Source organism: Typha angustifolia, chromosome 10, assembly GCF_048772165.1.
Source record: "Typha angustifolia cultivar Huaian chromosome 10, ASM4877216v1, whole genome shotgun sequence".
Taxonomy (NCBI): Eukaryota; Viridiplantae; Streptophyta; class Magnoliopsida; order Poales; family Typhaceae; genus Typha; species Typha angustifolia.
In genome coordinates this window covers 10201868-10229823 of record NC_133248.1, presented here as the reverse complement: position 1 = coordinate 10229823, position 27956 = coordinate 10201868, and the positions used below count along the sequence as shown (strand labels likewise).

General features: G+C 38.2%; 6 protein-coding genes and 1 pseudogene across 10 annotated transcripts; 3 read left to right on the top strand and 4 right to left on the bottom strand.

The window, feature by feature from the left end:
• Positions 1 to 364: 364 nt before the first annotated feature.
• Positions 365 to 4118, top strand: LOC140768596 (OPA3-like protein). Its single transcript, XM_073108930.1, has 4 exons — positions 365 to 696; positions 1340 to 1474; positions 1822 to 1908; positions 3715 to 4118. Exons 1-4 carry the CDS (start codon positions 568 to 570, stop codon positions 3874 to 3876), a joined length of 513 nt encoding a protein of 170 aa, XP_072965031.1. The 5' UTR covers positions 365 to 567; the 3' UTR covers positions 3877 to 4118.
• A 1024-nt stretch (positions 4119 to 5142) lies between these two features.
• LOC140768969 (transcription factor VOZ1) lies at positions 5143 to 8752 on the top strand. Its single transcript, XM_073109461.1, has 4 exons — positions 5143 to 5537; positions 5625 to 5825; positions 6979 to 7504; positions 7622 to 8752. The coding sequence occupies exons 1-4, from the start codon at positions 5298 to 5300 to the stop codon at positions 8221 to 8223; spliced, it is 1569 nt and encodes a 522-aa protein (XP_072965562.1). The 5' UTR covers positions 5143 to 5297; the 3' UTR covers positions 8224 to 8752.
• A 570-nt stretch (positions 8753 to 9322) lies between these two features.
• Positions 9323 to 11827, bottom strand: LOC140769235 (ras-related protein RABA1f-like). Its single transcript, XM_073109876.1, has 2 exons — positions 11432 to 11827; positions 9323 to 10099 (listed from the first exon to the last, which is right to left on the bottom strand). The coding sequence occupies exons 1-2, from the start codon at positions 11647 to 11649 to the stop codon at positions 9667 to 9669; spliced, it is 651 nt and encodes a 216-aa protein (XP_072965977.1). The 5' UTR covers positions 11650 to 11827; the 3' UTR covers positions 9323 to 9666.
• Positions 11828 to 12550: 723 nt separating this feature from the next.
• On the top strand, positions 12551 to 13739 carry LOC140769265 (transcription factor VOZ1-like; annotated as a pseudogene).
• A 1088-nt stretch (positions 13740 to 14827) lies between these two features.
• LOC140769171 (ras-related protein RABA1f-like) lies at positions 14828 to 17270 on the bottom strand. Its single transcript, XM_073109774.1, has 2 exons — positions 16902 to 17270; positions 14828 to 15557 (listed from the first exon to the last, which is right to left on the bottom strand). The coding sequence occupies exons 1-2, from the start codon at positions 17117 to 17119 to the stop codon at positions 15125 to 15127; spliced, it is 651 nt and encodes a 216-aa protein (XP_072965875.1). The 5' UTR covers positions 17120 to 17270; the 3' UTR covers positions 14828 to 15124.
• A 337-nt stretch (positions 17271 to 17607) lies between these two features.
• Positions 17608 to 22372, bottom strand: LOC140769238 (uncharacterized). Of its 5 annotated transcripts, XM_073109884.1 has the most exons (10): positions 22022 to 22146; positions 21691 to 21757; positions 21515 to 21545; positions 20609 to 20634; positions 20443 to 20516; positions 20246 to 20299; positions 18651 to 18781; positions 18229 to 18459; positions 17911 to 18157; positions 17608 to 17829 (listed from the first exon to the last, which is right to left on the bottom strand). In XM_073109884.1, the coding sequence occupies exons 6-10, from the start codon at positions 20295 to 20297 to the stop codon at positions 17639 to 17641; spliced, it is 852 nt and encodes a 283-aa protein (XP_072965985.1). In that variant the 5' UTR covers positions 20298 to 20299; positions 20443 to 20516; positions 20609 to 20634; positions 21515 to 21545; positions 21691 to 21757; positions 22022 to 22146; the 3' UTR covers positions 17608 to 17638. The 5 variants fall into 5 exon arrangements, with proteins under 5 accessions (XP_072965985.1, XP_072965984.1, XP_072965983.1 ...); XM_073109886.1 differs by lacking the exons at positions 17608 to 17829; positions 17911 to 18157; positions 18229 to 18459 and adding exons at positions 21259 to 21399; positions 22220 to 22372 and having other exon boundaries at positions 22059 to 22150; XM_073109883.1 differs by lacking the exons at positions 21515 to 21545; positions 21691 to 21757; positions 22022 to 22146 and adding an exon at positions 21259 to 21299.
• Positions 22373 to 23319: 947 nt separating this feature from the next.
• On the bottom strand, positions 23320 to 26569 carry LOC140768637 (GABA transporter 1). Its single transcript, XM_073108989.1, has 7 exons — positions 26285 to 26569; positions 25479 to 25709; positions 24821 to 24918; positions 24514 to 24700; positions 24276 to 24406; positions 23937 to 24170; positions 23320 to 23859 (listed from the first exon to the last, which is right to left on the bottom strand). Exons 1-7 carry the CDS (start codon positions 26445 to 26447, stop codon positions 23479 to 23481), a joined length of 1425 nt encoding a protein of 474 aa, XP_072965090.1. The 5' UTR covers positions 26448 to 26569; the 3' UTR covers positions 23320 to 23478.
• Positions 26570 to 27956: the final 1387 nt, after the last annotated feature.

The window sequence follows — 27956 nt, the reverse complement described above, 5'->3', positions numbered from 1 at the left end:
GGTTTGTTGTTGTTTTCATGATTAGAAATTTAGAACGTCCCGCAACTTATCCGAATTCAAGAAAAGATTGAAACAGCTGATGTAAAATTATAGCGAGATTATAGAATCAACTCTAATTTTAAATAATTATTTTAAAAAATTTATTTAATTTGATAGTTTGGAGGTTCAATAGTTTGACTTGTTAATAAATTGACGATGTGATTAATATGGAATAGCACTTTAGTAGAGTAACTGTTTAGAGTATTTGCCCATGATATTTAATTTGAAGTAATAATTTAGCAAGACACAACTTAAAGGCTAATGTAGCAATTTAGTATAAATGCCTCTCCTTAATTCCTTAATGATTAATAAAGAAAAAAAAAACCTTGCTTGCATCTTACGAGTGGGTTTGGGTGAGTCGTCCTGCTCATCTAAGCCCCTGCGCACCTGCACAACCACTTCGTCAAACACCCCCTCTCTCAATGTTACGAGTACCCATATCATCCTTTCTCCGATCATCGCCTCCCGCCTTCTTCTCCATTCGCCTCTTATAGACTCGTGAATCAGAAGAAGTGGAGGGAGGCAGCGATGATCCTTCCGGTAGTGAAGCTCGGAACCCTTGCCCTGAAGACTCTCTGCAAGCCCATCGCTAACCGGCTCAAGAAGGAGGCCGGCCTCCATCCCAAGTTCCGCCAGCTCATCATAAACATTGCTCAGGTCAATCCCCATTACTTGAATCTTTATCGCTAGATGATTTCTAATTTCTCATCCTTGCTGTGATTAATTTTTTTTTCCTCTGGAATTGAAATGGTATACCACTGAGAATGGGCCATAATAGTTGTTGAGATTCATGGTGGAAGAGAACCATAATAATAATTCGTCTCAGTATCCCTAACGAACATGTTTGGTCACCAAGTTTATGCTCTCTATGAAAATTGAAGATTGTTTTTATTATATTTTATAGTCCAGAATCTAGAGTATGCCCCACGCGCTGGTTTGATGTATTATTTAATTTAGGATACACTAGTGCAGGCTCATTGTCTTATGATGTTATGGTATTAGTTGTGTTTCACGAGTCATAGAAGACGCAATTTGCTTATCAAGTGCTTACTTGCCTCCTAAGTTTAGTTATGGACTTATGGTGTGCAAGAACTTTGAAATATCACATTTACTCTTAAATAGAAAATTTGCATGCCTGATGCATATCATTTCTTGTATACTACGAACAACTTCTTTTCTTCTCTAGCTTTGTTACCATTCCTTTTTTTTTTTTTTTTTTTTTTGTTTGCTTTATGAATACTTTTTAGAGTAAATTATTCAATTGGTGAAAGTAACTGTGTTTGTATCATATCTGTTGCAGACCAACCACCGCATCTCCACAAACATACAAAGACGCATTTATGGTCATGCAACTAATGTTGAGATCCGGCCTTTGAATGAGGAAAAGGCTGTTCAAGCTGCTGCAGATCTCATCGGGGAACTCTTTGTCTTTTCGGTTTTCTCAAAACCTAGTCTCAATAAGTTCTTTAATTTTTGTTTTGGTTTTTTCATGTCAGTGACGCAATGATTGACAAATGGATATCTGATTTTGTAGGCATGTTAGATAAATTCAGAATTCTTGCATATGGGCATTGGCTTTTTAGTATCGTAGGAAGTGTTACTGAGAATGCTACAAAATAAGCTGATTTGCTATGATTCTTGCATTTGCTAGTGTGAGAGTATACACAATCATGCTAGTGAAACTGGTTATCTTGTTGCTACTTTTATTGACACCGGAAGACTATTGTAGTTTGGAAAATAGTTATCTTGTAACAGTCATACCTTTACTCTTTTGTGTAGTAGGTTGCAGGTGCGGCTTTAATCTTTGAGGTGCAAAGAAGTGCAAGATCCGAAGCTAGAAAGGAGGAAATTCGGAAACAGGAAATCGAGGTACCCGCTTGATTCTCCTTCAGCAAGTTGTTACTTGCTTACTACATACTAACATTCAATGCACTAATATCATCATCTTAAATTCTAATTATATATCATTAGTAAATAGCATGCATTAGGAAACCTCAATTTGAACATCTTAAGGTGATCCTTATTTTTTGTGTGATATCTGTACATATTTCAAGCCATCTCATTAAGCATGTCTGAGAAAATATTTGCAGAATATAAGGGACTTGAGCTGATAATTCAGGCCAGTACACTTATGAAGATTATCCCCTATCATCTCACGGGTTGACGTTGACCTTCTTTTTTGTTTTCTTTTGGGATTTAAATCCTTTTTTGGTTGGTCTTAGATGTTTCATTAACCAGAATATCTGTTGAATACTAGAATATTAATGACCAATCCTCCAATAAATAGGGAAGGATGCACAAAGGCCAACATTTATTCCTTTGTACCTGTCAACTATGACATATGGTTCATGCAATATAGATACTCTGCCATTTTCTTACTGGAAGATAAATGAAATAGCTCTGGGTCAAGGCAGTGGATTGTGAATTCATTTTGTGCGTGCTCAATACCCTTGTTACCTATCACATTATTTCCAATCTAAATTTATTTTCCGTTGTACTATTCATGGTCACAAAGAACAGAACTATGTTTTCCCTGTTCTGATTTATTAGGATAACCCTAATGGCTTCTGCCAAAGGGTTATTAATGTTGCGTACCTTCGTGCTCATCAGACAACTGACTCTCACGGTGACATCTAGGGCAGCCGACATTCTAACTGCATACCAGAGTTTCAAGTTTGCTGTGCATAGGATTGATCCTGGCTTGTCTGACTACTTGAACTAGCTAGAGCCAAGCTTCACATTGTAGCCTTTAACTTATTTCTAAACTCACATCTGTTCAAGTTTTGATTGTTTATCAACTGAGCCTAATATTATGCTTATTTAGGAAAGTAACCTTCACAGCTACCAAGCTGAGCAATTCATGAAGGCAGTTCATTTGCAGCCCTGCTAAAGAGTCAGCCAGTTGATTGTTTAAAGTCTAGTTATTGGCATCTCAGATTCTATATTACATTTTGTTCTGGCACTCTAGATTCTCAAGATTTTCCCATTTTAGCAGTCTAAGTTTCTAACCTAACTAGGCATTTAAGATGAAATGATGCACCTAGAAGGGTGGAAGGAATTAATTTCAGTGGCTTAATGTTCATTGTATAATGTGGAGGTTATGTATTACTTCTCTCTGTGGTGTGTGCCTATTCTCGTATCAGGAACCACCATATTTCTACTTCATCTAGACTCTCACCTATGTTAGATCATAATCATTTCTAGAGTTTTGACAAGCATCATCTCTATAGGGATTGAAATCAGTTTGACATTTAACAGTGGAATCTTGTCAAGCACTCCAGTTTCCAGAAACCATCTCAAAATTGAGTTGTGTACTGGCAAACCTGTGTTGTTAAGAAAGGCTTTGACGGTGATGCTGGGCTGGGGAAGATGGACAGAATGCTGCATATTTCTTGACATAATTTGACCTGCTGATGTGAATTCAGCAGCATTTTACTGTGGTGCAATTGTGGCTAGCAAGTGCTTATTCCCAGCATGTGCAGTCTTAGAGGTTGCGATACCACTCTGGGTTGTTTGACAGATCATGTTTGATCTGCCATTTAGCTGACGGTGGTAGAAAGATGCTTAGATTATTTTGTGTTTCTGCATTCAGATGATACAATTATGTCACTCTCCGAGTCTCCTTTTTCACCTTCATTTCATAATCTCATGCCCCTTTTTTATCTCAACTTGCAGGCAATGAAACAAAGGGAGGAGGATCTAGCTAAAGAAGTGGAGATGCTAAAGCAGAAGCTTAGCGAAATAGAGCACCTCGCTAAGGGGCGAGGACTCTCAGGAATTCTAAATTTCAAACGTATCAATTCTCTTGAAAGCAGCAAGTCAGCTACTCCTGCTTGATTAATCAGAACAACTTTTTGTTCGTAATCTTTCTTCCATTTTTCAATGGTGTTAATTGGTTAGAAAGGATGCTTCTTAGATTATGGATCTTCATTCAGAAAAAAGGAAACTACAAAATAGATTTTTCTATGTTTTTTTTCTCCTTTTCTGCTAGGTCATGGGCTTCTTTAAAATCATATAAATTCTGTGTAGATATTATGCACTTTTCTGGAAAGGAATCTCAACATGTCTCATTTTACACCCTTCCTTAATGCTGTGCAAGCACAAGGTAATGGGCCCGTCCCAAAGGACATTATCTAGAGCTCTCCAGCTCTTTTTCTTGGTCGAATCTTTTCTGTAGCAAGTTTCAGCCACGGCGGCTACTTCTTTCTTTCTTTACCAGAACCAATTCTTTAACAAAAACAAAGTCTCATTTCGTTGCACAATAAGTCAAACAGGAATAAATATAATCCTTATAATTACAAGCAACTCATGTATCATTTATCGTTATTTGATTCCAAAACACCCATAATGAGAAACAGTTAACTGGATAAGATTGGAGAGCCATAACTGGTTGTGATTTGAGAACAATGATTACCTACAGTCTTGATAGTCTTCATTTTTCCTATTGTCACGTCATTACCAATGAGATTGTTCTTCTTCATTTATTATCTATATATACATATTTGATTGGGTTTTCCTTGATAAATCTTTTTCAAGTAAAAGAGGAACTAAATTGGCTGACAATTATAGTCCTAAGAAAGAGCTAGCTTTTTATAATATTTTCCTAATTCTCATGATTTATTTTAAAAAAAAATGAGAGTATATACGAAAGGAACCAAATGGCCGAACTGTTTACATTATATATAGTTGCAAAATAAGATTTGCTATGCCTTATTCTAGATTAGAAAACCAAGAGAGTTTATCTACTGTAAGCTGCTTAGCATGAAAGAAAGGCATCAACTTAGAAATCTGAGCAGCATCACACCACCCACTACCGCATCATTCCCTCCCTCTCCTCTCTCCTTTTGGCCGCATCGCCTTTTCTCTCCCCCTTCCCTTTTCATCCAAGAGAGACACCACCTTACACAACAGCAAAAAGAAAAAAGAAAAAAGAAAAAAAATTATATATATATATATTTTATTATTATTTTACACCGATATTCATATTATGTATTTATTTAATTTAATTTGTTGTCACTAATTTAGTGTAAAATGTAATGAACTCATAATAATGTAGCATGTGAAATTAAAAAATTTAAATGGAAAAGGAGTAGGAGAAAAGGAAAGAAAAGCGGTGACCACATCCCATTCCGCTCCATCTTCCTCCCTCCAAATATTCCTCCCCGAGCCTTCCCCATCACGACTCTTTCCCCTTGTCTTCTTTATCTCTCCCCGCTCCCCGAAGAAGAGGAAGAGGAATCCAACCAATCTCAACCACCATGAGGAAGGGGTCGAAGAGCACCGGCTATTGCCGGTCGGCGTCGCACCGGCTGCTGAAGGACAAGGCTAAGAACCGAGTCGACGACCTACAGGGGATGCTCGCCGGGCTCCAATCGGCGCGGAAGGAGAGCCGCGCCGCCGACGCCACCCTGCTGGAGGAGCAGGTCCACCACGTGCTGCGCGAATGGAGGGCCGAGCTCGATGAGCCCTCCCCGGCCAATTCCTCCTCACTCAATCTCGTGAGACGCTGCCCTCCAGCTGTTTGTTCTTTTGTCGCCGTGAATTGAGTTTGAAATATGTCTTGATTGATTGTTCTGGGTTTGAAGGGGAATAGCCATGGGTCGTCGGATCTCTCGTCATATATAAGACGGATGCTGCAGCTGAATGAGGAGGAAGTGGAGGACGACGCCACGAGCAAGATGGCCGCTTCGCCGCCGCCGGGTGGGAATCCAAAGGCGGAGCCGGTGGAGGTGGGGGAGAGTGATGGAGGGGGGATTCAAGGTGGGAGGAGTGCTGCTTTTGTTGAGGTGAGTCCAATTTTACTGTATGGGGATATCTAGCCAAGGGATGGGCCTTTAGAGATCACCATCTTGCCTTCTTTCGCATAAGCATTGATACATAAGCCGTAAGTGGAACTGGGTTGACTTGATCTATATCAGTTTGATATCCTATCTTGACTCTAGCTTTTCTTTAATTCTATCATTCTCGATTGACATATAACTGCATCATCTTAGATCTTTTACTGGTTAATCCCTGCGCACTAACCTTTGTAGAACATTAGTTCTGATGCTTTGGTTTTTGTTAGGGTGTATAAAGCTCACTCTGCACCGCACCCTGGCCCATTTAATATCCTTATTTTGCTTCCTTTAGATAGGTTTGAGTTAATTTGTTATTTTCCTGCTTTTGAACCTCTATCTAGAATTATTTGGAAGGAGACTCCGAGAATAAATTATGGTCGACAACCTAATAAAGAAACATGACAAAAGTACCATCTATTGATTCCCAAATAAATGTAGAAACACACATCTGGAGTTATGAAGTTGGGAATTCTGTGATATTGGGCCGGCATTCCCTTGTTGCACTACCAGGGCACCTCAATCTTTGGCATGGAGGAATATGAAAATGGGAAAAGAATTTTGACTACTTATGACAAATGCAGAAATGTCTTTTTTAGTTCTTCATCCTAAATAATGTCTGTATTCTGTTCCAGGATTACTTCAATGCAACTGTGCTACTTTCTTGTTGTAATAGGCTTGATTCTCCTTCTGTTTTGCTTGTTTGGACCATTCTTTTCTCCTTATTGGATATTCTTTCTGTGCTGTACTCTTAACCTTTTAGGTCATTCCTTTGGATGATAATTTACCTCAAAACTGCTTTTAAATAACAGTGGGAGTGGCATCATAGCAAGTTGCAAGAATTGCCTATGTCAATTATATGGTAGGCCCTTCTTAAGTTTCTAAGCAAAGAGGGTGTGGCTGCTGCTCTATGTTCCATCTATCCATTGACTCTTCTTTCTCTTTAAACTCAGGAATATTTCTTGATATTTGTTATCTTGTAGATACCTCATTACTCTATTTGTATCCTACATACATGAATTTGTTCTTATATCAACAAAGTTATCTTAGTATGTTTGATAGAGCATAGATTATTTACTGAAAACTTTAGAATTATCATATGCAGGAATACTTTATAACTCAGGGATTATCGGAGCATGGACTTTCAGGGCCTGACAAGTACCAAAGTAGCCTTTCGATGAGTGTCCAGCACGCTGTTGTGAATTATCGTGAAGAGACTACCAATATTGACTATCATCAGTTTGATCTGCATCAACCTGTACCTTACAATGTATATCTTGGATTTGACTCTGGTGAGCAGAATGGAGGGGATGCTGTATCATTCATTTCTGAGTTTATTCCAGCAATCTGCCCCCCACCTTCTGCTTTTTTAAGGCCAAAATGTGCACTCTGGGACTGTCCTAGGCCTGCTCGTGGATCAGAATGGTACCAAGACTATTGCAGCAGCTTTCATGCTACTCTAGCATTAAATGAAGGACCTCCTGGTATGACTCCTGTGCTGCGACCTGGCGGTATTAATTTGAAGGATGGTCCTCTTTTTTCTGCTCTTGCTGCGAAGACACAAGGGAAAAATGTGGGCATCCCAGAATGTGAAGGGGCAGCAACCACCAAGTCTCCTTGGAATGCACCTGGTATGTGTTTTTTCATCTATAATACCATAGTGGATGTCCTTATTTCATATTCGTCTTATTTACTGAATCAGGTTGAAGCCATATTCTGATATTAATGTTGTTGTTATGACTTTACAGAGCTCTTTGATCTTTTGGTCTTGAATGGTGAATCACTTAGAGAGTGGCTCTTCTTTGACAAGCCCCGCAGAGCATTTGAGAGTGGGAACCGAAAGCAAAGGTCACTGCCTGATTACAGTGGACGTGGCTGGCATGAATCCAGGAAGCAGGTGATGAAAGAATTCGGAGGATTGAAGAGGTCCTACTACATGGATCCTCAACCACTAACCCATTATGAGTGGCATCTCTATGAATATGAGATCAACAATTGTGATGCTTGTGCTTTATACAGACTTGAACTCAAGCTCGTTGATCCTAAAAAGAGTGCTAAAGGAAAGTTAACAAGTGATTCTTTAGTTGATCTGCAGCAGCAGATGGGGAGGCTCAATGCTGAGAATCTTACAGATAACAAGCGATATGTGAAGGGTAGAGCAAAACTCAACCCAAACGAGTCCATTGATCGTGTTTATTCATCTTCTAATTTAGTTGATCAGAAAGAGAAAGCCCAGAAAGTACATTCGGCTATGGATCAGAAAGTTTCTATAGATGATAACCCTGTTTATGGGCCAGGCAATCCATATTTGTACTCTATTGATAGCTTAAATGAATTCTATGGAACTTAAGCTATTAGCTCTGATGGCAGACTAAAGCGTCATTGAATAAGGAGGATTTAAATTATCACTTCAAAAGGCAACTTAACCTACTCACTTTTCGGCCTTTATTTGCTGGCCAATCTCATGTGCTTTGACTCGGAGTTCTGTGTTCAGTTTGGTGTCATCTGAAGAATTGTACGTGTATATCAAGATTAAGTATCTATGGGCTTCAGGTAATAAATAAGAAGTGGTTCACTGTGGCATCTCTCCTTGGACTGAAGGAACAATTATGAGAACAAGGTGATATGTTATGGAGGCTGTACATAATAAGATGTAGCGTGGTTATTTTATAGTTTGTAACTTCCTTGAGGGTATGAAAGGATCTTATTGACATGGCAAATGTTCTCATTGACAACTTCTGAGGCTGCACGTTATTATTGTGCGCAGGAGAAAAATGTCAATATAGACTTCTTGTTGCCTGACATTCATAAACAAGCTTTGTTCTAGTACTATTTGTATGCGTCAATAATGAGATGGATGCTGTGTCTGATGCGGCCTATTTTGGTTTTGTTAATATATATACTAGTTATTTTAAGTATGAGAAGATATTCAATGTGCTTGATTTCAGTTTCAGAATAGCAGTTGCTTTAGTGCTGATGTGGAAGTAACTATGTGCAAATCTTGTGTTATAAGTCTGGCTGTTCAAGAAAGATGGGATGGAAGACGGTCACCTTAGGAATTCTTTGTCTACATTTGACATTTATGACTCACAAATTTACAACAAATAACTGAGAAATGAATCAGTCTGAATTTGTTCATCTGAAGCTTATACAGTACCTAAATAAACCGTGTGTCATGCTGATAGATACCTACAAAAGACGTGCACACGAGATGGTAAATCATGATAACCTAAAGAAAGCTCAGGTAGCAAAGAAGTAAAAAGTAGATAGCATAGGCACTTTTGAGTATAGGATGCCCAAACAAAAGTGAACTCGTGCCAGATCGTCTGGCACTACAGCCAAACGAGTTGAATGTTCTTTTTTCACTAGCTAGTGGTAATATCAACTCATCCTGTCGATCAATGTTTATGAGAATTGATTCCTACTGAGTAGCTAATAATATTGCTAGATTGAAGAACCAATCAACAAGCATATCTTAGATGATGAAGATATTGAAGGTACAATACAAGAAAATCTTTCAGATATCCAATACAAAAAGGCATGCGAAGGAAAAGAATAATAAACATCAAGTCTGATTTCAAATTTAACAAGATGACCACCCTCCAATCAAATCTGATCTTCACACCTAAATTTTCATCAAAGAATGTCCTTAGAAAAATTCCACCTCCTTACAAGGAAACGCTTTTCCCCAGAAGAGATCATGCCAAGAACAAATCCAGGTGGGAACTTCTGCGTCTCCCTCTCATTGTAGTGAATAAATATCATTAAGATGCATTTCTCTGATGCAAAAGAGCTAAGCTGAGCAGCAGCTAACTTTCTTAACGGCTGAAACATCATCTTTGGTGCCTACGCTAACTGTCTGCCCCTTGGGCAAAGCTGCAGGGTCATCGCCAACATCAAGGGCCTTCCTGCTGACCCCACGATAGATGTGAGTGAGGACTTCAGTGAAAGCGTTCTCTACATTCATTGATTCCAGGGCAGATGTTTCCATAAAGATTGTATTCTCCCTCTCAGCAAAGGCCTGTGCGTCCTCTGTGGAGACGGCCCTTAGGTGGCGTAAGTCAGCTTTGTTACCAACAAGCATGATAACTATGCTAGGATCAGTGTGATCTTTTAGCTCCTTCAGCCACCTCTCCACATTCTCAAAAGTGACATGGCGAGTGACATCATAGACAAGAAGGGCACCAACAGCTCCTCGGTAGTAGGCACTAGTTATGGCACGGTATCTACATAAATGAAAAGAGCACAGACATCAATCTTTATGTAGTCAATCTAACTAATCATGTAGCATGCCAGAATAGTAAGATGGAAAGTCCTATTAGTCCAACTAAAGTAATAGAAGAGGACAAGTTTCAGTATGGGTACTATAAAGAGAATCAAATAAAAGACCAACAAGAGTCACTACTAATTCTTGAAAGAGCTCTTTCTTAAGCATAGAAGAAAATCTAGTTAGTATGATGTGCTGCTGGTGGATAAATTTCTTTTGGTGAAGATATGAAGCTCACTTGGAGCTCCTTTCATCCACAAGAATATTCATTTACCGGTTGTCATGGATCATCTGAGATCATTTAGGTCCTGAAACCATGTTCTTATGATTTGTTAGCTGAAACAGAATCCTTACGCTATTTCAACGTTGAGAAATAGAAACAACGTCAACGGACAGATGTGACCAAAATTAGATTTTGCTTTTGGAAATAATTGATGCATGCCAACCTAGCCAGAGTTTAAATACTTCCTCCAGAAAGCTTATGCACAATGCAGCACTATCAGTGCTTCATGCAATAAAATCCAAAATAAATCATTTTATGTACTAATAGTGGCCAAATTGGCAGAAACACTGGGGCAAGACAATATCAATAACAGAGATAATATTTCTTTTAGCACCGATCCCTTTGCAACCTGCTTAACAACTGTTTGCATGCCATCTAGGAAGACATTCCTAGGGCCATATTTGGATTACAGAGGCCATTGAGTTATACTTTGAGCCTCCAAAAACAAAGCTTTTTTTTCTTATAGCTCCAAGATGATTATGCACCTAAAAAATATGATTTTCTAAAGACCTGACAAATTGCATTTGCACTCATAGGTGGATATCCACAAAAAAGTTCTAGACCATCTACCTGACATGAGTTTTCCAAAATATCATGTCATTCCCATGCCAGAACTAATCTTACCAATGGTTGTGAGCTCTTAAAATCCAACACCTTGACCTTACAAAGATCTGAAACTCTCAATACATAAGTACTTAACGGAGTAAAAAGGCTACTAAAATCATAAAATTTAAACTCGTTACGTCAATTGTATGCCCTTCTCTCCAATTAGGTTAATATCATGAAACGAAAACTGACACGAACTAAATCTGAGTTTTCCTGTAACAGATCTGGTTATCAGAAAACAATTCAACACCGCCTCCATTGTTAAGTTGAATTTTTCCCCAGCTCTTACACTTACTCCAAGTAAACATCAAGATCCGACGAACAAGATCTTAACTTTTCCTCAAAATACGATATCTAAATAGATCAGAACAAGGGACGGAGGGGATGGTTAAAAAGAAAGACCTTTCCTGTCCGGCGGTATCCCAGATCTGAGCCTTGACGACCTTATCGTCGACTTTAATGCTTCGGGTGGCGAATTCGACGCCGATGGTGGACTTGGACTCGAGGCTGAACTCATTGCGGGTGAATCGCGACAGCAGATTCGACTTCCCCACCCCTGAATCGCCGATGAGCACCACCTTGAATAGATAGTCGTAGTCGTCCTCCGCCCGATAACCCATCCTTCTTATCTATTCTATGCAACTATCCAAGAAGTTATCCTCGTCTTATTTCTCGCTCTCTCTCTCTCTCTCTCTTAACGAAATGGAGAGATGGTTGAAAGATTAATAGGAGGAGAGGTCACGATTCCTCACTTGGAAAGAAGGGGAGCTGGAAACTTAATAAAGAATTGAAGAATACTAAGACGAGAGCTGGGCAACAAAATGGAAGTGGAATTAACTCTTATACCCAATAAATACCTCATTTGTTTGGATAGGATATTTGTCTAATTTTACTTAAAATTCTAAACTCTCAAAAATATAGTATTTGAATTTAAAATTTATAAAATCAAAAATGATTAAATAGAATCGAATGGGTGTATCAGTTTCATTTTGAGCATATTAAAATATCGACTTTAATTTTGTAATAGTCTACTAGCTCTTGAATTATATATATATATATATATATATATATATATATATATAAAATATAAATAATAGGACAGTAGTCATTGTTCTCCAGACAAAAGTGACACAAAACTGAATGCATTTCACAATGTCACATCCTAAGATCTCTCTGGCAACATTTCATTACAGTATGTCAGTATGATCTGTAATAATCTCATACATCCTCTCAGATGGATGAACAGCATCCCACTAGACATACTTGGTTGGATCCTCACGTGTACTTTGGCCTTTGCATGTATCACCAACCTCTAACGTTCCTGATCCACAACACCCTTTTGATGTCTCTATGAATCCTGTCATGAAGAAACGAAATTAGTTGAATGATATTTACAAGCAAAATATGTAATTGATTTAACATACCAAACTTTAGAATTATCATATGCAGGAATACTTTATTACTCAGGGATTATCGGAGCATGGACTTTTAGGGCCTGACAAGTACCAAAGTAGTCTTTCGATGAGTGTCCAGCATGCTGCTGTGAATTGCCGTGAAGAAACCACCAATATTGACTATCATCAGTTTGATCTGCATCAACCTGTATCTTACAATGCATATCTTGGATTTGACTCTGGCGAGCAGAATGGAGGGGATGCTGTATCATTCATAGCTGAGTTTATTCCAGCAATCTGGGACTGTCCTAGGCCTGCTCTGTGGATCAGAATGGTACCAAGACTATTGCAGCAGCTTTCATGCTACTCCAGCATTAAAATGAAGGACCTCCTGGTATGACTCCTGTGCTGCGACCTGGCGGTATTAATTTGAAGGATGGTCCTCTTTTTTCTGCTCTTGCTGCGAAGACACAAGGGAAAAATGTGGGCATCCCAGAATGTGAAGGGGCAGCAACCACCAAGTCTCCTTGGAATGCACCTGGTATGTGTTTTTTTCATCTATAATACCATAGTGGATGTCCTTATTTCATATATTCGTCTTATTTACTGAATCAGTTTGGAGCCATATTCTGATATTAATGTTGTTGTTATGACTTTACAGAGCTCTTTGATCTTTTGGTTTTGAATGGTGAGTCACTTAGAGAGTGGCTCTTCTTTGACAAGCCTCGCAGAGCATTTGAGAGTGGGAACCGAAAGCAAAGGTCACTGCCTGATTACAGTGGACGTGGCTGGCATGAATCCAGGAAGCAGGTGATGAAAGAATTCGGAGGATTGAAGAGGTCCTACTACATGGATCCTCAACCACTAACTCATTATGAGTGGCATCTCAATGAATATGAGATCAACAATTGTGATGCTTGTGCTTTATACAGACTTGAACTCAAGCTCGTTGATCCAAAAAAGAGTGCTAAAGGAAAGTTAACAAGTGATTCTTTAGTTGATCTGCAGCAGCAGATGGGAAGGCTCAATGCTGAGAATCCTACAGATACCAAGCGATATGTGAAGGGTAGAGCAAAAGTCAACCCAAACGAGTCCATTGATCGTGTTTATTCATCTTCTAATTTAGTTGATCAGAAAGAGAAAGCCCAGATAGTACATTCGGCTATGGATCAGAAAGTTTCTATAGATGATAACCCTGTTTATGGGCCAGGCAATCCATATTTATACTCTATTGATAGCTTAAACGAATTCTATGGAACTTAAGCTATTAGCTCTGATGGCAGACTAAAGCGTCATTGAATGGGGAGGATTTAAGTTATGACATTCACTTCAAAAGGCAACTTAACCTACTCACTTTTCGGCCTTTTCTTGCAGGCCAATCTCAACGGCTTTGACTCGGAGTTCTGTGTTCAGTTTGGTGTCATCTGAAGAATTGTACGTGTATATCAAGATTAAGTATCTATGGGCTTCAGGTAATTAATAAGAAGTGGTTCGCCGTGGCATCTCTCGAACTTGAGGAACAATTACGAGAACAAGGTGACATGTTGTTATGGAGGCTGTACATAATAAGATATATCATGGTTATTTTATAGTTTGCAACTTTCTCGAGGGTATGAAAGGATCTTATTGACATGGCAAATGTTCTCATTGACAACTTCTGAAGCTGCACGTTATTATTATGCGCAGGAGAAAAATGTCAATATAGACTTCTTGTTGTCTGACATTCATAAACAAGCTTTGTCCTAGTACTATTTGTATGCTTCAATAATGAGATGGATGCTGTGTCTGATGCGGCCTATTTTGGTTTTGTTAATATATCTACTAGTTATTTTAAGTATGAGAAGAGGTTCAATGTGATTGATTTCAGTTTCAGAATAGCAGTTGTTTTAGTGCTGATGTGGAAGTAACTATGTGCAAATCTTGTGTTATAAGTCTGGCTGTTCAAGAAAGATGGGATGGAAGACGGTCACCTTAGGAATTCTTTCTCTACATTTGACACTTACGACAAATAACTGAGATATGAGTCCGTCTGAATTGTTTGTTCATCTGAAGCATATACAGTACCTAAATGAATCGTGTGTGTCATGCTGATAGATATCTCCAAAAGGAGTGTACACGAGATGGTAAATCATGATAACCTAAAGAAAGTTCATCTAGCAAAGAAGTAAGAAGTAGATAAAATAGGCACTTTTGAGTATGCGATGCCCAGACAACTTGCAGGTTAGTGAACTCGTGCCAGATCGTCTAGCACTACAGCCAAACGAATAGTATGTTCTTTTTCCCTTGGTAGTGGTAATACCAACTCATCCTGTCGATCAATGTTTAGGAGAATTGATTCCTACTGAATAGCTAATAATATTCCTAGATGATGAAGGTACTGATAGGTACATCATACCCGCAAGAATAAGACGACAACAAAATCTTTCAGATATCCAATACAACAAGGCATGCGAAAGAAAAGAATAATAAACATCAGGTCTGATTTAAATTTAACAAGATGACCACCCTACAATCAAATCTGACCTGCACACCTAAATTTCATCAAACAATGTCCTTTGAAAAATTCCACCTCCTTACAAGGAGATGCTTTTCCCGGGAAGAGAACATCATGCCAAGAACAAATCCAGGTGGGCACTTCTGCATCTCCCTCTCATTGTAGTGAATAAATATCATTAAGATGTATTCCTCTGATGCAAAGGAGCTAAGCTGAACAGCAGCTAACTTTCTTAACAGCTGAAACATCATCTTTGGTGCCTACGCTAACTGTCTGCCCCTTGGGCAAAGCTGCAGGGTCATCGCCAACATCGAGGGCCTTCCTGCTGACCCCACGATAGATGTGAGTGAGGACTTCAGTGAAAGCGTTCTCTACATTCATTGATTCCAGGGCAGATGTCTCCATAAAGATTGTATTCTCCCTCTCAGCAAAGGCCTGCGCGTCCTCTGTGGAGACGGCCCTTAGGTGGCGTAAGTCAGCTTTGTTGCCAACAAGCATGATAACTATGCTAGGATCGGTGTGATCCTTTAGCTCCTTCAGCCACCTCTCCACATTCTCAAAAGTGACATGGCGAGTGACATCATAGACAAGAAGTGCACCAACAGCTCCTCGGTAGTATGCACTAGTTATGGCACGGTATCTACACAAATGAAGAGAGCACATACATCAATCTTTATGTAGTCAATCTAACTAATCATGTAGCATGCCAGAATAGTAAGATGGAAAGTCCTATTAGTCCAACTGAAGCAATAGAAGAGGACAAGTAAGTTTCAGTAAAGAGAATCATACACAACTATGGTAGAATGTACCAGCGAAAATTCTAGCTGAATTTTATACTCAAATAAAAGACCAACAAGAGTCACTACTAATTCTTGAAAGAGCTCTTTCTTAAGCATAGAAGAAAATCTAGTTAGTATGATATGCTGGTGGTGGATAAATTTCTTTTGGCGAAGATATGAAGCTTGCCTGAAGTTCCTTCCATCCACAAGAATATTCAATTACCGGTTGTCATGGATTATCTAAGATCATCTAGGTCCTAAAACCATGTTCTTAGGATTTGTTAGCTGAAACTGAATACTCATGCTATTTCAACTTTGAGAAACAGAAAAAACGTCAATAGTCAGATATAACCAAAATTAGATTTCACTTTTCGAAATATTGACGCATGTCAACCTAGCCAGAGTTCAAATTTTTCCTCCAGAAAGATTATGCACAATTCAGAACTATCAGTGCTTCATGGCATAAAATCCAAAAGCAGAAACAGTGGGTCAAGACAATATCAATAACAGAGATAATATTTCTTTTAGCACCAATCCCTTCACAACCTGCTTACCAACTGTTTGCATGCCATCTAGGAAGATATTCGTAGGGCCATATTTGGATTATAGAGGCCATTGAGTTATACTTTGAGCCTCCAAAAACAAAGCATTTTTTTCTTATAGCTCCAAGATGATTGTGCACCTAAAATTACAAGATTTTCTAAAGACCCGACAAATTGCATTTGCACTCATAGGTGGACATCCACAAAAAAGTTCTAGACCATCTACCTGACATGATTTTTCCAAAATATCATGTCATTCCCATGTCAGAACTAATCTTACCAATGGTTGTGAGCTCTAAAATCCAACACCTTGACCTTACGAAGATCTGAAACTCTCAACACATAAGTACTTAACGGAGTAAAAAGGCTACTAAAATCAGAAAATTTCAACTCGTTACGTCAATTGTATGCTCTTCTCTCCAATTAGGTTAATATCATGAAACGAAAACTGACACGAACTAAATCTGAGTTTTCCTGTAACAGATCTGGTTATCAGAAAACAATTCAACACCGTCTCCATTGTTAAGTTGAATTTTTCCCCATCTCTTACACTTACTCCAAGTAAACATCAAGATCCGACGAACAAGATCTTAACTTTTCCTCAAAATACGATATCTAAATAGATCAGAACAAGGGACGGAGGGGGTGGTTAAAAAGAAAGACCTTTCCTGTCCGGCGGTATCCCAGATCTGAGCCTTGACGACCTTATCGTCGACTTTAATGCTTCGGGTGGCGAATTCGACGCCGATGGTGGACTTGGACTCGAGGCTGAACTCATTGCGGGTGAATCGCGACAGCAGATTCGACTTCCCCACCCCTGAATCGCCGATGAGCACCACCTTGAATAGATAGTCGTAGTCGTCCTCCGCCCGATAACCCATCCTTCTTATCTATTCTATGCAACTATCCAAGAAGTTATCCTCGTCTTATTTCTCGCGCTCTCTCTCTCTCTCTCTCTTAACGAAATGTAGAGATGGTTGAAAGATTAAGAGGAGGAGGAGGAGGAGGAGGAGGAGGTCTCGATTCCTAACTTGGAAAGAAGGGGAGCTGGAGACTAATAAAGAATTGAAGAATACTAGGACGAGTGCTGGGCAACAAAATGGAAATGGACTTAACTCTTACACCCAATATATACGTCATTTGTGTGGATAGAATATTTGTCTAATTTTACTTTAAAATTCTAAACTCTCAAAAATATAGTATTTGAATTTAAATTTATCAAATTAAAAATGACTAAATAGAATAGAATGGGTGTATCATTTTCATTTTGAGCATGTTAAAATATCGACTTTAATTTTATAATAGTCTACTAGCTCTTGAATTATATATATATATAATAGGATGGTAGTCATTGTTCTCCAGACAAAAGTGACACAAAGCTGAATGCATTTCACAATGTTCTATCCTAAGATCTCTCTGGCAGCATTCATTACAATTTGATCTGTGATAATCTCATACATCCTCTCAGTTGGATGAACAGCATCCCAGTAGACATACTTGGTTGGATCCTCACATGTACCTTGGCCTTTGCATGTTTCACCAACCTCTAACATTCCTGATCCACAACACCCTTTTGATGTCTCTATGAATCCTGTCATGAAGAAAAGAAAACAAAAGAAAATAATTATTCGAGTGATATTTACAAAGCAAAATATGTAACTGATTTACACACCAAACTTCTCTGGGTTCTTGGTTGCCTCATCCAAGATGTTATAGATATCCACATAATAAGTTCTCACTTGTAGCTCATTCCTAAGAGCATCCAACTTCTTTACTAGCTTAGAGTTGAAAGAAGTTGCCAGAGCATTGAAGTTTTCAACACACTCCTCCACACCTTGCAAAGTTCTGACAATAGGCAAGCACCCCATGGGAGGAACACTAACTACCACAAACATTCTTCCTCCAAGCCTGTGCATTTCCTGAAGATCAAAACTTTGTAGTGTTAGTAGTAGTGCATGAGATAAAAATTAGGACAGGAAGGGGATGGAACCTTGACATATTTGGCCATGTTTGTGATCAAGTAGTTCTCATATTGCTGGCTATTGGATTGAGTCGATTGATTGGAAAAGATATGGCCTAAGAGGAGGTCGTTTGTGCCGGCGCTGATGACGAAGACGGCGTTCTTCACAATTCGGTTTGCTTCTGCTACTCCTACCGTCCTTCTCAGATGGATCTTGTAGTGCCTTAGATTCTTTAGTTGCTTCGTAAAACCTATCACTTTCTTTAAAAGAAGAATGAGGAAAGACTAAGTTTTAGTCTAACTTGTAGAACAATGCTAGCGTCTCTGTGCATAAGATATACATGAAAGATGTACATATTTGTAGAAAATTGAACATGTGAATGGGTAACAATAAAAGTTTTAGTTAAGAAACAGCGTCGGATCGAAGAAGAAAGAGGTTTGTGATGACATACTGCATTCTTAGCGGTAAGTTCGTCATATCCGGAGGAAGCTGATGCAAAGCTTACTCCATAGATGAGCTGCTCTGGAGTAAGATTTGGATCCAAAAATGCCGGAATGATTTTGGAAATACCTAATCTCTCAGCTGCATAACAAAGAAGACAAGGATAAGTAGCTTCTTAATTAACCGCCACATTAATTGCACAAAATAAAGATCTGGAATATTATATACTCTTTAATTGTGAGCATATACATATGCAAAGACAAGCATTCCTTCAGATGCAAGTCCTAATTACAACCCTGAGAGGTTTTTAATTTAGCTGATGACAAGCAACTGTAGCTTTTGTAAAGTAAATTAATGAGAAAGTAAAAGATACATCAAGAGATCATAAATAGTGAGTAATTCTCGTTACCGAGGAAGTCGGTAGCGAGCCTTCCATCGCAGAACCGCCCGGTAGGGCGGCCGTTGATGAAGTCTTTCCCATAGGGCAGGAAATTAGCCTTTGCGGCCGTCGGCAACCGGTTGTTGTTACCGGGATCGACAGTCGAATCACCGAATATCAGCAAGCATGTGCGATTCACTATAGATGGTAATGCCACTCGACGAAATGCCACAACCGTGTTGCACAATTGCAATGCCATGAGCAAGACTATAACAGCTGCTAACCTCGTCATCACTTAGTTCTCTCTTCTTCTCCCTCTCGTTTGAAACTGCTACTGGAACTTAATAGCGTAGCTGCTTTAATATATGACCAGAGTATTGGTTAACTCTTTTAATGCACTCAGAAGAATTACTTGGGTCATTCTGGTAGGCATGCGTATTTACCCAGGTAGTTGGATTCCAATTAATTGTGCAGTGGTCCTTTGTCCTCAGACATAGCAAAAGGCCTATAAATGCTGTTCACAGTGGAATTGCATTTGCTACTATTAGAGTGGAGACAGACTAATGATCAACGAGGAAAGCTAATAGATAGCAAGTGATAAGGAGCATTACCATGAATAGAGCTTAACATATATATACTTTTTTTTTTCTAATACAACATTTCAAATTTAAGACCAGTCTCTGCTTTCTTTTCTTTTTCGCCATTAAGGTTTCAGATAGCAAACATGGATATGAACAGACAGGCATCATCAAGTCACCGCTAAGCATGACTGTAGTCTTTTAATATCTCATTGATTCTGTTCCTTAAAGGACAGCAGTTATTTACAACCAGACTCCAGACCTTAAAATTCAGAGGCACCTTTAAAATCCAATGGTACACTATCCAATAAGATGCCTTGAATTGATGATGGCAAAAAATTCCTAGATTAGTCTATTCATTTGTTCCAAGATGATAGATTTGAATAGCCATCATAACTATAAATAGTTAGCAGAATATTAGAGTATTCTCCACAAGACAATGGGCCTGCAACCCATTCCACATTCAATGAAAATAAGGACACCTATAGATAGCTATGAAACAAATGTGAAATACTGGAATTAGTCCACGGGCAAGTTGTTCATCATACATATTGTAAATTGAAAGTTAAGTGAACGATTATGCTCCATTCGAACCACCGTAAGCAAAAAAACCTGTATATGCCCACGTAATTGCAGCTATGTTCTTACATTTTAATATCCTGTCATGGTTCACCATCTTTCTCCAGCTCACAGGTGTCATTCCTAATGGTTACACAATTCAAGTCAGATGCAATATGATCTTCTCCAATATTCATAAAACTGAACCAACTCAGCTGAGATCATAATAAATCATCACATATGGCATGTCGGATTTCCTTATGAAAAGAAGGTGAAATGGAACCCACCTTGGTTGAGAAGAGTCTTTCATGGTGGATGAATCAAGTTGCATTGTGACAGGACCATCATTCACCAGATTGACCTGCAAATATTTTGGTGGAATTCATGTCCTGCAAGGAAATGGAAAGAAAAAGACAATACCAACATGTATTCATATACACTGCTGTGACCTACCTTCATCATTGCTCCAAAAATTCCATCTGCTCTGACAAAGAATGCATGATTAGGACTGAGAAAAGCTATAGTGCAACTACACAATTTTGAATTATAAAGGGAACTTCCGTGAAAAATAGAGAATAGCGTAGTGATGAAACTCATGAAACTAAAGAAGGGCATCTGAGCTACCTGCAGTTACAAAGTAGCTCCTCACAAAAAATAATGAAGAAAATAATTATGTTTCACATTTGGGACAAAGGCAATGATTTAATGCAATAGCATGATTAATTGATGGATTAAATCGTACGTAGAGACTATATGTGTATAATATAGAATAAATCTACAATAATTCCTAACTAAAAATTGTGAAATGGATCTAAAAAAGCATGGTGCTCAGATTAAGTCCTTGAAAACAAGAAAGAAAATGAATAATATACACACATGTAATTACATATGAACATCGTGAACATACGTCACATACTCATGTGGAATAATTAGGAGTGCAAGCAAAGATTACCTGCATATATGAGTATCAAATTTGATGGAATGATAAACAGTTATACACATGCAAAAGATATATGGTGCCATAATCAGAACACTTCAGATCATTTTATGTCAGATGCACAAGAGATAAATATATTGATTGCCAGCATTAATAGGATTCATACCTTTCACTGCATTTGCAGTGTATGCTTGGCAAAACTTTTCAATGAGAGAAGAATAAAAGGGCTTTGCTTTCTGAGGAGGCATAGCCACATGGAAATCTGGCTTGTTACCCTTTAGAGTACCATATAAGGTAAACTGACTAACTGGGTGATCAGCGAAAGACATTAGAAATGTAGCAAATGACAGTCAAATAAGTGATCTGCAATGAAACAAAACAGACAAATAAAAAGCTCAGAAATGTGTGGAGTGTAACAGTACCCACTAGAACTTCAAACTTCCGTTGCATAACCTGCCAATCAGATTAAATTTTATGAAAAATTAACTTTTCGAGAAATCAACTTCAATCCAAACAGGTCTAATTGCTATTTGTGCAAATTAGGCCGATCCATTTTAAATTGAAATATATAAGCGCATGCTATGACTCTAAGACTTACACTTTGATCCCATGCTTTTCCAGTGTTTTCATTTGGGAATAGCCCCATATTCAGGACCTTCCTACAGCTGAAATGATGATAAAACAAAATCAGCTACTTCCCATACGGAATTTTAACACTCTAACTACAGACTAGACAAAATTTTCTCAAAATTCCAACATTGTCATCGCTCGTTTGAATCATACATATTGATATGTAAAAATAAAAGGAGAGAAACATCAATTTAAAATTAGCTTTAAGCTTTCTTGTTCATGTGAAAAATCGCAATTTGCGAGTAATTATGAGGACAATATATAGGGACTCTAATACCATTATCGGAGGAGTTATTCACCGTTATAAGAGTAGGATAAAATACGGGGAGGGCGTACATGTAATCGGCATCGGAATCAGCGTCGGATTCGTGGATGCCGACGAGTACGAGTAGGCCCGGGCCGATCTCCGATATCGCACGCCCTTCCACCTGCATCATCCAATCTCTTTCAAAGCAATGAAGAGAAGACGAGAGAGAGAATTGTTTTTGTACTCTTACCTCGACGGCGGCGGAGAGCACTCGCTGCACCACGGCTCTCATCTCCAAAGGGCATGAGCAGAGGAGATCCGCTGCTCTTCCCTCTCGAGACTTGCAGTTGCAAGAAGGCGAAGTAGCCCTCACGGAGGAAACGGATCGGATCTTGTAAAAAAATTATCTGCATCCACTTTCTTGCTAACATATGAAACAACTCAACAGGTACATCTAACTCCATAAACGATAAAACTCAAATGAAAAACTCTAAGTAATGTTCACTTCATGAATAATATTTTTTATTTCAAAATATATCTCATTATTCTATAATAGCACCTAAACACCGTAACAAACTCATTTGAGAATATAAATACTATTTATTAAAATTATATCTTATACTACATATTAATTTAATTACTAATTTATTTTTAAGACTCATTTTATAATACAAACATTATTTATTAAAATTATATCTTATACTATATATTAATTTAATTACTAATTTATTCTTGATATCTAACGTATAAACTAATTATATAGAAAATTTAAAAAATATTTAGAATAATTTTATAAAAATAAAATATGTATTTCTTATTTTTTATTCATTTTATATTATATAAAAAATAATTATTATAGAACACAAGCGAAGATAAAAATAATTATTTTTGAAATAAAATTCTTATTTTAAGAATAACAAAGGCAAATATATATTATATATATTTTTTAAGAAAGCACGAATAGCCTCCTCAAAATTGATGAGCAAATAAAGGTTTGATACATAACTAAGAGGGAAAGATCGGACATGAACAACTCCACAATTTAATAATCATCCATATATCGGTAAAAGAAAATATTATAATAAACTTAAAGTGTACACAAAATATATAACTCAATACAGTGGTAGGCGCAAAGGCCTTTGTGTCCGGCAGCTCCGTTGCGATCACTGAGACCAAGACAAACACTAATGTTGAGGGTGAGAGACTGCTAGTGTCAAGAGAGCAGAAGAAGATAGAGAGTACATAGGAGGAGGGAGAGAAGGATTGGTACAGTGTCATAAGAATGACAAGAGAGGGAAAAGGCAAGCGTGACAGACCTGCTTTATGGGAGAGGAGAGGGAGGAATAGAACAGTGGGAAATTCGGAGTACTAATTGTTTGGATAAATTACAACGAAATGTGGGAACTTGATGATGTAATTCCATCGCCAGAAAGAATACAATCAAATATGCATAACAAGGGGGCTTATTTGTTCCAGAAAGAGGAGGAAAAGAAAAATGTTACGATTACATCACACATTGGCGAATAGCTTATAATTATTTGCGTCCATAGCTATTTGCCGAACTGCAGATATAGAACCCAACACTGCAAACGCCGAGAAGACGACAGCAATGGTCGTGTTCACCCAAAAGATCAAACTCCTCTTCGACGGCTTAAAAGTGATGTTGTAGAAGATGGAGGGCACGGCGAAGTCGAGGGGAAGGAAGCCAAAAGCCCCAATGACTGCGTTGATGTCTCCAAAGAAAGGGAGCATGGCGGCGATGGTTGTTGCGATGACGATGGATATGGATCGGGAGATGAGTCTGGGAACGACGTTGCGAGACGAGTACTGATCCTTTTTGGGGTCTGCAAAGAGACCCTCAAGCACCTCATTCGTCGGTTGCAAATATACCTGCATGCATCCAAATAGTACAATTACGTGTATATAAATAATGCATCATGAGAGAAAGATAAAGACAAGATAATTACGACTCCAACGGCGGCGAGTTGAAGGAGAGTGAAGATGTTGGTCATCATGAGGAACCATTTGGGGACCAGAGTGCTGCCATCCACAATGAAATTGCTAAGTATGGTGCCTTGTGCAGCGTTGCCAAACGCCCAATACCCAGAGATGGCCACACTGAAGAACGTGACCACCACAATGACATAGCAAAGGCACAAACCCTTGAACATCTTCCCTTTCACAGGAGCAGCTGCTGTTGCCTGCGGCCATGGTTAATTTCCATCAGTACTAATCAACAAGTAGAGAGAATGGTATCTAACATGTTGATAGATAGAACAGTAGATAAATAAGATAGTAGAACATACTTGTATTTCTGGGATAATTCCATTCCCAAAGGTAGTGGCGATAATGGCAATGGCATTGAACGCTCCAAAGATGCGGTCTTGCCGGTCGCCCACAAGGGAGTAGTCCCTTGCCGGAGCTCGGTCGGAGTGACCTGTCACACACCAACATTATTTAGATCACGAATAAGACTTCGATTTGTAACAAAGGATAAGTGCAAATAATGTGGTAGATAAATACAAAGCTATCCAAGTAAGTAACCTGCATATATAGAGCCGGCAGTGGCACAAGCACTGTAGGCAAGGCAAAGCACCAAGGAGACGAGATTGATATGTCTCAAAGAATGGAAAGATGGAATCTGGACCAATACTAGCATGAATCCCCCAAATATGATCACAAACTCGTATAGCTTGGCTGTGCCATTTGGTCTGGCTACTAGATAAATGGACTGCAAGTGTATATATATATAAGAGTTTATCGAGCTTGAATTGGAGCAATTTTAAATGTGACAGTTAATTCGAATTATAACTTGTTTTTTTCCTTAAAGAAAATAAAAGAAAATCTATACCTTCATGCTTTGACCTGCGAGGAGGGTTGAACCGACGACCGCGCCAAAGCATACCAAGAACTGAATGGGACCCACATAATAACGACCCCACCCAGGCCCTGCGAACGTTTAGTGCATACAATTAGAACAAATTAAAAAAAAAAACGAAAGGCTTTGTTCTATAGATAAATGTCATTTAATTTACGTAGGCATTGATTAGAAGTTCGCCTGTGGGGCCAGGAATTAGAAGCTGTGCATTGGAGACAAATCGAACTGGGAATCTCCATCCACCTATGGGTCAAAGAAATCTATGCATGGTCCACCCATTATTGATGCACAGTCTGGACTCAAGTTGATCCCAATATTTTCAAGGGCGTTGATCAAATTACCTTTAATTATAATAATACTTCATTGGTATATACGTTAACATCAAAACAGAAGCAAACAAGGAAACGCTTGTCCGAACTATTCCGTGCCGTATTAAAAGAAATTCCCTAAAGAATCTATGATGATACGTTCATAGTCCACACTATTCTCATGATTGGAGCATACTAACCGCAACCGGCTTAGAATAACACACCTCAAGAAATACAAAGGCATTGATTGGCCTTTGAAAGAGAAGAGGAATTAAGCAAGCAAAGGAAGCAGTAGATTAATTAAACTAAAGAAGAGTAATTACCGAGGATATCATTAGCCATGTCCCGGAAGCGAAGTTGGCGGCGGCCCAACTGCGCGTGATGCTCGAGGACTAAGGAGAGGAGATTGTAGGAGTAGAAGGTGACGAGTGCGCCGATCACCAGGCAAGCCACGCCGGCGGCCCAACCCAAGTAGGCGAACGCGAACGGAAGGCTCAGCAACGCCGGGGCCACGATCGACGTGGTCAAATGGTAGCCACAGTGCAACCACGAACCTGCACACACACACATATATATTTATATATATTATATCATTTTTAATTATATTTATGTTTTGACCACCTAATGATGATGAACATTATTTCTCCCGATTGATTCCTCTGGGCATCGGCAAGTCGTCAGGTAAGGCAACAAATTCCAAATGGGGCCAATTGTGAATATATTGTTATTATTGTAAACTATGATAGCTAAGATTGTGGACTAAAAGATCCACTTTTCTAAGATCGCCGGCTTGAATCTACCCCACCGCTCTAAGATCTATCCCAATCGGGCCTTTCTTCTTTGTCAAATTTCTTATTCGCACACCAAGCTCTCTTTTTTTTGACTGGAATAGTTTCGATGACTATAAGGCTCTTCTGCAGAGAATAGCAAGAAGGAAAAATAATGGAATATCTGTACTCTTTCTTCCCCACTATTAGGCAAGTAAAATTCATATTCTAATCGGGAAAAGTTCATTAAGAACGAGAAGATATCATGATCCTATATATTCTTCATATATATATATATATATATACTTATCAAGCAGAGGATGGGAAAGAATTAGCCAAAGAAACAGTAGAAGTTGGTTTACCTTTGGACTTGAGAACAAAGAGAGCTCCAGCATCCAACATCTGGGATCCTTGCAATCCTTCTTCCACAGAGATAAAACCATTTCCATCTCCATCTCCTGATTCCTTCCTATTATTCATCTCCTTATCCTCCAAACCTCTGGAATTTGGAGCCAAAGTACCCATTTGTATCTCTCTTCCCTTCCTCTTCTCTCTAAGCCCACCTCAGGAGAAACAGGAAGGGAGAGGAGCGGGATCGTATTAGAGGAGGACGCAAGTTTCAACGAGGTATCTCTAATTATACATCTCTAAGAAGGAGAAAGACTATTCGTCATCAACGTCAACTACCACCAAAAAGGGTGTCACCGGTCATTAGAATAAGGGAAAAATTTTAAATAACACCCTACTTTTTTAAATATATTTTTATACGATATTTCCGGTTAACTAAACCCAAGCCAATTTTAAGTGGAAGAGTATCAACAAAGCAAAATTATGTCAGAAGATTAAATGTAATTTTTAAAATACTTAAATTACTATTTGGTGGAGTAGGATAGAGTGATTTGATATAGAAAAGAGTTTTTTTTTAAATAAAAAAAAATTGGTGTGATGGACTAGCATTGAATGTCTTTAAATGTGTTCGATTAGTATGTCTCAAAGTTAAATTTTTTATAAAAGGTATTTAATCTAATCACAATAATATGTTAGTCTAACTAGGGCTATCAAAATAATCGAGCTGGCTCGAGCTTCGCTCGATATATATCTATATCTATATGTGAGTAATATTAAATTAATATGAACTATCAGATTAAAACCCTTTCACCCATTCAGAATTTCAACTATTATTTTTTGACACAATTGTCTTTATTGTATTTTGGTTGCTTGTAGTTTTTTGAAACAATTATCTTTGTTATTTGTAATTTATATTTTGGTTACTTGTAGTTTTTTGAAACAATTATCTTTGTTATTTGTAATTTATATTTTGGTTGCTGGTAGTTTTCTAACATATTTATCTTTATTGCCTGTAATTTATATTTTGATAATATTTATATCTTTATAGTTGAGTTAAGTTTTATTTCAAGTTTGATTTAAGCCTAAATTAATTCAAGCTTGCTCAAGTCCGAAAATAGTTTAAAATTGCTAATTGAGTAGCTCGTTTAAACTAATTTAAGCTCGAAATTGGATCGAATTCGAAATTGGCTCGGATTAAAAAAATTTTAATCCGGGCTTGATCACAAAAACAAGCTCGAAATTAATTTCAATCCAAGCTTAATTAGAGCCAGACTCGATCAAGCACTACTCGTTTACACCCGGAGTTTGATCTAATCACAATAAAGGGTTGGGTTCGATAAGATTAATTATCCCTGAACAATCTTAGACAGGCAATATTATCACTTAGCATCAGTAATAGAGGATAAATTATTATTCTTCATGCCACGTTGACCAACTCAATCATACAAAACCTTCTAAATATCTCAATGAAATATCACATCGCTCTCACTTAATTAATATTTAACTCTCCCAGAGCCCTTTTTTTGGTCAACAAAGGTGAAAAATATTAAATAATTGAGTGACCAAAAGTGACATAAAAGTTCTCTATAAAAATGTATAATAATTTAGTGTCTACGTGTACTTAATCCCACAGGCATAATATCATATACAGCAGGAGCAGGTTCATATTCCACAACACTAAGTGCC